Source organism: Alosa pseudoharengus, unplaced genomic scaffold, assembly GCF_046254945.1.
Source record: "Alosa pseudoharengus isolate Yale_2024_CS ecotype anadromous, Long Island Sound unplaced genomic scaffold, YU_APseudo_1.1 YU_APseudo_1.1_scf_11, whole genome shotgun sequence".
Classification (NCBI taxonomy): Eukaryota; Metazoa; Chordata; class Actinopteri; order Clupeiformes; family Clupeidae; genus Alosa; species Alosa pseudoharengus.
The window spans coordinates 32,938,623-32,948,622 of NW_027468576.1; the positions used below are offsets into that span (position 1 = coordinate 32,938,623).

Consider the following 10,000-nt stretch of genomic DNA (forward strand, 5'->3'; position numbering starts at 1 on the left):
TGGTGATATTAGGCTGGTTACGGTACGAGAGGCTGGTGAATTCCCCGGGGCTGTGTGATGGCTTGCAGGCCAGGGGGGTTAATGTGATTGGCCTGATGTGGTTGTACGGACACAGGAAGTGCTCCCCACAGGAAGAGAGGCGCAGGAATGATCAGAGTTCTTTATTAAGCCCCAAACCCAGGGGAAGTCTGCGCAACGTCACCGCATAGACAGGGGACGGAAAGCAGACCCCGTCAGTGCGGGAGTATAGACACACACACACACACACACACACACACACACTCCTACCTGCACACACATGTATGTATGCATGCATGCATTCATAGACATACATACCTAGGCATTCATGCATAGCATTTCAGGATCTCCTCCTTAGCCTTTGCTCTCTATCACATACATACACACATCCCCCACGTACATGCAAATCAGCTTTTCCTCCACACACTCTCCTTTCCCCTCCCTCTCTCTCTCTCTCTCTCTCTCTCTCTCTCTCTCTCTCTCTCTCTCTCTCTCTCTCTCTATCCCTCTATCCCTCTATCCTCCACTCCCTAACTGTGTTTTCTGTGTAAACAGACACACACATTCATTCAGGGCCTATTTTTGCTGGGACTCTCCTGAAAGAGCATGTGTGTGTGTGTATGTGTGTGTGTGTATGTGTGTGTGTGTGTATGGAGAGGACTGGACTCTGTTTCATATCCACGTGGACTGTCATGATCTCAGCGCGGTGAGATTAATCACCCTTCACATCAGTCCCCCGTCACCACCGGCTCAGGCAGGCCAACCCTGGGAAGTGAGCTTGCGGACGGTTGTGAGGACGTTGTCGAAAGGTTGTGGGGGAGCCTCCAAAATGATAAATGCGTTCCCTGGTTCAGTTTGTCATTGGAAACTTAGGTGCAGTGGAGAAGGCCAGAGACAGCAGGCCCGGATTAAAAGCCTGGGCCTCAGGTAGTTGTGAGTACCCAGGGTTGGGCTCTCTGAGAGCGGGTGATTGATCGGAAAAGTAGGATGGATGGTTAGGGTGCGGAGGGTAGTGACTCAAAGTAGGTATTTTTGGCCAGAGTACAGAGACTGCAGTGCAATGTAATTATGAACATGGGTTAAACTGACAGGTAGCCAAGGTATTGGGGCATTGAGACATTAGCTGTTTGTGTACGAGGATTGCTATGGGTATAAGAGGCACCTTGTTGATTTGATGTCTGTTTAATGTCCGTTAGCCAGGAGTCTTTAGTCCAGTAGCATGCTAAGATGCAGTCAGGTCTGCTTTTGCAGGCACGGTGACATCTCTCTGCATTAAATGTGCTTGTGTCTGTGTCTGTCTCTGTGTGTGTGTGTGTGTGTCTGTGTGTGTGTCTGTGTGTGTCTGTGTGTCTGTGTGTGTGTCTGTGTGTGTCTGTGTCTGTGTGTGTGTGTGTGGGTGCTCACTCACAGGAGTATGATGAAGAATGGGGCAAGAAGATCCAGACGGAGAAGTTCCGCTGGCACAACTCACAGTGGCTGGAGATGGTGGAGAACCGGCAGATGGACGAGGCGGAACCCTTCATGTATGGAGACGACGGAGAACCCTTCCTGCACAATGGAGACATCCTGGAGCGCCCGGACCTCTTCTACAGTGCAGGTGAGGGAGACACACTTTTAGTCTGTGCGTATGTGTGTGAAAGGATGTGAATATAATAGAGCACTAATGGAACTGTGTGTATGTGTGTGGTGGACATGTTTGAAGGTACAATATGGAAGCGTGTGCGTGTGCGTGTGCATGTGTGCGTACATGTGTGTGTGTGATTGATGTGTTGTGAGTGACAACAGTGTGGACGTTGTACCAGTCTCAATCGGTGTATTCCCCGCTATGTTTCTATCAGATGGCATCATCCCCACGGATGGAACCATCAGCCCAGAGTTCTACACAGACTTCCAGAACGGAGACATGGTGGGGAGGTGAGTCTGCACACACACACACACACACACACACACACACACACACACACACACACACACACACACACACACACGCTTAAAAGGGCATAGGATGTGGGCCCCACACAGTGTACAGTAGCCCTGAGCATCTCTGTCTGTGCTGTGCTGGAGAGGGGGATGAGGGGATGGCTTATCATGCTATCATTCAGTCTCCAGTGCCCCTGAGCAAGTAGTGTTGTCTCTGTGGTGGGGCGGCCTCATCTTAAAGCCCAGGGATCAGCTGTGTGCTGGGGGTGGGGGTGCAGGGTAGCACTGGGGGACCTGGGGACCGGAGGGCTGGGAGTGGGGCTCTGATGATGATCCCAGAGATCCCAATAATAATCACTGGGGCCGGGCTGCCATCATCACGAGGCCTCCCACTGCAGGGCGGCTTCTCAAGACTGTTGGCTTTGGCAAGGGTTGAGAGATACACACACACACACACACACACACACACACACACACACACACACACACACACACACACACACACACACACACACACACACACACGTACATATACACACACACACACTTACATATATACACACGCACACCCCAATACAAATACACACCAAGGAATGGCAGCTTGTAGACAGAGAGGGTATAGGGCAGCTGAAAACATATTCTGGTTAATTGTGGCTTCCAGAATGTGAACAAACGGAGCAAAGCGAATAGAGGGAAGAGTGAGGACGACAGGTAAGGAATGGAGAGAGAGAGAGAGAGAAAAAAAGAAAGAAAGAAAGAAAGAAAACAAGAAAGAAGAGAGAGAGAGAGAGAGAGAGAGAGAGAGGAGAGAGAGGGGGGGGGCTTTTTTCACAGCTCTGTGGGAGTGAGCCTTGTTAAACTGGGGTGTGAGAGTTTGGGGGAATTACAGGCCCCCGGGGGCAAGAGAGTGAGCGAGCGAGACAGAGTGTGCATGTGTGTGTGTGTGTGTATATGTGTGTCTCTGTGTGTGTGTGTCGTCGTGGGACCTTCACACAATAAAGAGAGGGAGGGAATGGATTTAGACCCAATATATGAAAGTGTGAGAGGGATTTAAGGCAAAACTAATCAAACAGACACACATACAGACTTCATGTCAGCATCAATCAGGGCAATCTTAAACAACTTTTACTGTCTGTCAGGGGTGCACTGGACTGTTGTTTACTTGCGTGATTACTTGAGGTCTGTTAAACCAGGCTGTCGTATCACAGCCAGCAGCACTGCGAGGCAGCAACAATGGTCTCAGTTGCACAAACAAGCACATGCAGTACATGGACAAACCCAGGTGTGCACTGTGAGGCGTGTGAAGTGGTTAAGCAGCTGAAGTCCCAGAATCCCTCTGAGCAGATGTGTTTGGGGAAGGGCTGGTGCCTGTCAGAGAGCATGTCATTGGTCCATGGAAGGATGACATCATCACCTCAGAAGACTAACGTCTGGAGATGGACGGCCTCATGAAAGACACACATGAAAAGCACAACTATTTGTGTATTGGAGTGCGAATGAGTTGGGAGTGTGGGAGACGGAGACTGTGTGTGTAGTAGAGAGAGAGAGAGAGAGTGTGTGTCGTATACTGATTAGAGAACAGTGTTTAAGAGGACTAGAGTAACCTGAGAAGTGACAGCGGAGAGATCAAAGCCACGACACCAAGGAGGAGAGGGGAGGAGAGGGGAGGAGAGAAGAAGAGAGTGGAGGAGAGGGAGAGAAGGGGGGGAGGGGAGGAGAGGGAGAGGAGAGAAGAGGAGGGGGGAGGAGAGGAGGGGGGGAAGAAGAGGGGAGGGCAGGAGAGGGAGAGAGGAGAAGAGAGTGGAAGAGAGGAGGGGGGGAGAGGGAGGAGAGAAGAAGAGAGTGGAGGAGAGGAGAGGAGGGGGGAAGAAGAGGGGAGGGGAGGAAAGGAGAGGGAGAGGAGAGAAGAGGATAGGGAGAGGAGAGGAGAGGAGAGGGAGAGTTTTCCTCTGTTCCTGGACCCCCTGCTCTCTCTCCCCATCACCTCTGCAGGCCCCAGAACGGCCGCAGGGGCCACACTTGAAATAGAGGCCCTTTTGTATCCAAACACACTCAGACAAGCCTCTCTCTCTCTCTCTCTCTCACTCTCTCACACACACACACACACACACACACACACACACACACACACACACCAGGCATTCAGTCAGCAGCTCTATCCTGGGACGGAGAAGTGCTTACACAAGTTGACACCAGATACACGCGTGACCCAGAGGAACAGTTGAAGAGACTGACGGAGGAGTAGAGGAGGTGGCAGAAATGTTGAGGGATGTAAGAAATGAGGGCATGGGAGCAGTGATGAGGAGGGGAGACAGAGGAAGATGAAGGAAACGGAAGGCTGAGAAGAGAGATGGTGAGACGGCTCTGTGGGTCAGTGTGAGGGCTAACGTGGACGTCAAAGACAGAGAGGAGGAGGCTAATGTGTAGAGAGAGAGAGAGAGAGAGAGAGAGAGAGAGAGAAGGCCAGTGTAAGTGTAGGGGAGGGAGAGAGAGAAGGAGAGGGAGAAGGCCTGTGTAAGTGTAGGGGAGAGAGAGAAGGAGAGAGAGAAGGCCAGTGTAAGTGTAGGGGAGGGAGAGAGAGAAGGAGAGAGAGAAGGCCTGTGTAAGTGTAGGGGAGGGAGAGAGAGAAGGAGAGAGAGAAGGCCTGTGTAAGTGTAGGGGAGGGAGAGAGAGAAGGAGAGAGAAGGCCTGTGTAAGTGTAGGAGAGAGAGAGAGAGAGAAGGCCAGTGTATGTGTAGGAGAGAGAGAGAAGGAGAGAGAGAAGGCCAGTGTAAGTGTAGGAGAGAGAGAGCGAGAGAGAAGGCCTGTGTAAGTGTAGGAGAGAGAGAGAGAGAGAAGGCCAGTGTAAGTGTAGGAGAGAGAGAGAGAGAGAGAAGGCCTGTGTAAGTGTAGGAGAGAGAGAGAGAGAGAGAAGGCCTGTGTAAGTGTAGGAGAGAGAGAGAGAAAGAGAGAGAGAAGGCCAGTGTAAGAGAGAGAGAGAGAGAGAGAGAGAAGGCCTGTGTAAGAGAGAGAGAGAGAGAGAAGGCCAGTGTAAGTGTAGGAGAGAGAGAGAGAGAGAAGGAGAGAGAGAAGGCCTGTGTAAGAGAGAGAGAGAGAGAAGGCCAGTGTAAGTGTAGGAGAGAGAGAGAGAAAGAAGGAGAGAGAGAAGGCCTGTGTAAGAGAGAGAGAGAGAGAGAAGGCCAGTGTAAGAGAGAGAGAGAGAGAGAGAAGGCCTGTGTAAGTGTAGGAGAGAGAGAGAAGGAGAGAGAGAAGGCCAGTGTAAGTGTAGGAGAGAGGAGAGAGAGAAGGCCAGTGTAAGAGAGAAGGAGAGAAGGAGAGAGAGAAGGCCAGTGTAAGAGAGAAGGAGAGAGAGAGAAGGCCAGTGTAAGTGTAGGAGAGAGAGAGAGAGAGAGAAGGCCAGTGTAAGAGAGAAGGAGAGAGAGAGAAGGCCTGTGTAAGAGAGAAGGAGAGAAGGAGAGAGAGAGAAGGCCAGTGTAAGAGAGAGAGGGGAGAGAGAGAGAGAGAGAGAGAGAGAGAGAGAAGGAGAGAGAGAAGGCCAGTGTAAGAGAGAGAGAGGGGAGAGGAGGGCAGAGTGTGTAAGTGATGGCTGGAAGTGATTTGGCCTAAAAACAACAGAGTGTTATGGGAGCAGGTAGGGGCAAAGCAAACAGCTCATATTTTAACAGCTAGAGAGGGAGGGACAGAGGGAGAGAGGGAGCCAGGGGAGATAGATAAATAACAGACAGAGGGAGGGAGGGAGTGTTGTCGTTCATCGTCTATCCGTCTCTCAGCTGATCTGTGCTGCTCAGAGGGTGTTAATGAAGTGGTGTGTTTTAACAGACTGTACTGAACAAACACACAGACACACACACACACACACACACACACACACAGAGTTGTATGTCTGTAAGTTGTTGTCTATGTGTCTGTAAAACTCACTGTAGACAAATATTAGTCATCATGAAGTCATGAGTCCTTGTTTGTCATGAGGGACAGTTTCCCTTGTTTTTAGGTTTTAGGGTTGGTTCTCTTGTGTGTGTGTGTGTGTGTGTGAGTGTGTATTTGGTGTGGTGAGTTTCTGTGTGTGTGTGTTTGTGTAGTGTGTTATGTTGCGTGAGTGAGGTTGGAGCGCCCCCCTGTGGCTGACTGATGAGAAGAGCCGTATGCAGCGATGCTTCCGCAGTGAAGAGATCTAAGACCACTCTATAATCTGACATGTCGTTCTGAAAGGAACGTTTTCAAATTCCAGTTCTTTTTTTGCACACCCCCCTCCCTCCTCTGTCTTGTGTTTGTTGTTTATTGATATTAAAAACAAGTAATAGAATGCACAGACATATTTGGAAGATTTCACCTTTCCTTCATGAAATATACAGTTTTAGTTTTATTTATCTGACAACGACGATGATTTATAATCCGTATAATCTAATTTGTGTTGAACCGGGTGAAAATGTGATTGGCTAACAAAGCTGTCTGTCTGTCTGAACAGCTCTGTGTCAGAGGGGTTTGTCCAATCAGCTGGGACTCCGGTCCGACCCACCACAGCCTACGGCTTCCGCCCAGATGAGCAGTTCTACTACGGCTACGGAGCGTCACGATGAACACGCACACTCACGCGCTCCTTCCCAACACCAGAAGACGCTAGCGCTGCGTCTTCACAACGTCCGCGTACGATCACCCACTGTACTATACCGCAGCTAAGCAGCAACATAGTGAAGACACAAACACACACACACACACACACACACACAGACAGTCCTTACTCTGTTTGAGCAACGTCACAGCCTTTGCTGTTTCTACTGTACTTTACATATGTGTGTTTCTCTTGTGAAGGTGTGATCTGTGTGTGAAGTGTCAGCTTGTATTTAAGCTGCCGTGTGTGTGTGTGTGTGTGTGTGTGTGTGTGTGTGTGTAACTGAACATGGCCAGTCTGTTGCTATTACTGTTCACACCACTCTCATTGGCATCTCTCATATCCTGTAATGTCTTAATATTGACTCTAAACCTGGTGTTTGAAAAAGTCTTAATATATACTGTAGATACGCTGCACACTTTTGATTGTATTGTATTTGGCTGACCGAGGAGGAGATTGTGTGTACTGTATGTGTGTGCATTTCTGCGTGTGTGTTCACGATTGTGTGTCGGCGTGTGTGCGGGTTGTGCTGAAACAGGGTCATAAATGCAGACTTAAGGTTTTACTAGTTTTATGTGCAATAGGGTTCATTACCTGCATGATGTCTCCACACTTCCCTGCCCATAGCGTTGAGAATGACTGAAAGAGTGAATTTAATCTGGTACTTTAGTCTTACAGGCACCAGGGGGCGCCATTGTAGTATTTTTTTTTCCTGCTGTGGTTATGCATGATGCAGAGTAGGTGTAGTTCATGACTGTCTTATTTCTCCATACATTAAGCATACTTAAGCTATATGTAAGCTCTCTCTCTCTCACACACACACACATAGGAGACTTTCATTAATCCTTTGCACATGCAAGCACACACTCTGGCTACTGGTTATTGACTTTCACTCACATTTAACCACATGGAGACATACTTACTATTTACTTACACTATACTGTCTGTAGATTATGTATTTGTGCACATTGAATCCTAAAGGCCTCTTCTCTGAGGCACCATTTGACTGTAAGCTGTTGTCCTGTGCCAGACTTAGCTCAAGAAGAGGAAGAGGATACCCTGTCATATTGCCTTTGTTGCTGGTTAACAAGACATTGTGTTTGTATAAAAAAAATAACACATTTCATATTTATTTATAGTCTTTTTTTTATTCGTTAAACATGTTTTTTTCTCTCTCGCCTGTGGGAGCTTAAAAGGGTTCTATCTTAAACTTGTGAATGTCATCTGATTCTGTTTTATATAAGAGGTCTTCCTCTCAGCCTCTGTGGTGCACTGCTGGAAATAAACACTAAATCTGAAGACTCCCAGTCTCAAGTTTATTTGGGCTGTGTGTGAGATTACTTTCAGTCACAGGGTTTTATTTCTCAGTGGAGGAACTGGATAATCACTGAAAAGGATGATCAGTGGTAGACCGCTCAGAGGCCTCGGAAGTGGGCAGATACCTGGGGGCAGACGTGGCCTACTGGTTAGCGCTTCGGACTTGTAACCGGAGGGTTGCCGGTTCGATCCCCGACCAGTGGGCCACGGCTGAAGTGCCCTTGAGCAAGGCACCCGATCCCACACTGCTCTGCCGCTGTTGTTGCAGGCAGCTCGCTGCGCCGGGATTAGTGTGTGCTTTCACCTCACTGTGTGTTCACTGTGTGCTGAGTGTGATTCACTAATTCACGGATTGGGATAAATGCAGAGACCAAATTTCCCTCACGGGATCAAAAGTGTATATGTACTTATTCTTATATACCTACTGTGAAGTTGTCCAGTGTTCCTTTCCATCAGAGAAGCACGTGGCAATGGTAAAACCTCCAGATCAAGAGACATCTACTCATTCTGGATGGGGGTGGGGCAGTGTGGTGAGCCGTTCCATTCATACCTGACCTCTCCTAACCCATTTCTCACTTTCGGTCACAACAACATCACTTAGGCAACCTACAAAAACAAACACACTCCTATACAAGTATTTATCCTGATTTCAGTTACGTATTTATTTGGATTATCTTTTTACACGGACATGGCAAACTGTGGGACGATAATCTGAACTGAGGTCAGGTGTAAAGGCCGGATCCTGTTGCTCTGCCAAGGACGTGTCTCCGAGGCAAACTGGTGAGGGAACAGTTTCATTGCATAGTTTCAACCACACAAAAAAAACAATTAAAGCTGCAACTCTTATGACTGTAAACTAAAACTTATCTGACCAGCACTATTTTCACACCGCTTGAGACATCTAGTGTCCACGCACACACACACACACACACATTGTTAGAAGAAAGGTGACCGCTCTGGACTCTGCAGAATGACTGGAATGGCGGGCTCCAAGTTTTCCGGGTGTGTTGCTTTTTACTGTGGAATTCTAGGCCGCCCAGGGCAGGGCGTGGCTGCAAGTGCATTGTGAATCAACTCAACAGGGAAAGTCACACATTGTTAGGTCATTCTATCATTCAGAAGGCAGCAGAATGTCATGTGGACACACATACATACATACATGGGTCTTATAAATGTACTGTAGCCACAGGATCCCACGCATCCAAACGCTTCACCTGTTGATGATCCATGTACTTCATGTAATACAAACACAAGAGACGATTTGGTCCAAGTTGCAGAATGACGAAAAGCCATCTCCAATAACAATCAGAATCACAAGACCTAAAATCCTACCATTCTTCAAATGCTAGAGATTATAAAGCATAAGGACAGATGAAAACCACACATTAGAAACCGGCTCTAGTGTTACCTTTGGCTGCATAAGGCAATGTTCTCTTACATTTAAACGCACACAATGAAATATTTCCTTAAAACAGGCAATGGACGACTACATAAATGACATGTAAATGCAGTAAAAGTGTTGTGGTGTTTTCTTCACAAAGATTAAGGTCACTTTCCTTCATAACGACAAATTAGCTGTAGAAATCCAACACGCTTTTGAGGGAAAAATTATTTAAAGACCCTAATGAATCACTTGGTAGTCTGTACAAATTCCTCACATATATAATTAAATAAATGTATTAACCACAATAACTAAACTACCTACAGATCCCACGCACATTCAGTTAAAATCCTCTGAATATCCCTTTATAGCCAAATAGCCAAACCATATGCTTGGTTTAATCAAAACATTTTATGACTTTCTCCAGTTACTAAACCAGTATCTGTTCACTGATCTAAACGGGGGTGGGGGGTGGGGTGGCTAGACTCACTGAGTTTTCAGAAGGAACAGAACTGACTAGTAGTGCGATAGTTGGTGAATTAGCAATTGTCAGTGTCAGTCCAGATAAAGATCAGTGGGGGAGGTTGGATTGATATCCACAACCATGACAAAAAGAATGCTTGGTCCAGGATTTATGTTGTAACAGTGCATGCCTTGCAGTTCTCCACTCTTTTTGCTGAGTCACATTTGGCCGTTTTGACTCTCATTCACTGGGGCTTTGTGGGTAATGCTGCACAGGTTCCTCCACCTCGATG

General features: G+C 47.7%; 2 protein-coding genes across 2 annotated transcripts in view; one reads left to right on the forward strand and one right to left on the reverse strand.

Moving 5' to 3' along the window:
- The window catches only part of kifap3a (kinesin-associated protein 3a), a 25,781-nt gene extending 17,925 nt beyond the window's left edge, over positions 1 to 7,856 (forward strand). The window contains exons 18-20 of the mRNA XM_076278918.1: positions 1,429 to 1,615; positions 1,857 to 1,932; positions 6,404 to 7,856. Of these exons, the coding sequence (XP_076135033.1) occupies positions 1,429 to 1,615; positions 1,857 to 1,932; positions 6,404 to 6,515 (375 nt within the window). The 3' untranslated portion in view covers positions 6,516 to 7,856. The remainder of the gene's footprint in view (positions 1 to 1,428; positions 1,616 to 1,856; positions 1,933 to 6,403) is intronic.
- A 645-nt stretch (positions 7,857 to 8,501) lies between these two features.
- Positions 8,502 to 10,000, reverse strand: part of niban1a (niban apoptosis regulator 1a) — a 29,442-nt gene continuing 27,943 nt past the window's right edge. Inside the window, exon 14 of the mRNA XM_076278917.1 lies at positions 8,502 to 10,000. This exon is cut by the window's right edge and continues 1,687 nt beyond it. Within this exon, the coding sequence (XP_076135032.1) occupies positions 9,949 to 10,000 (52 nt within the window). The 3' untranslated portion in view covers positions 8,502 to 9,948.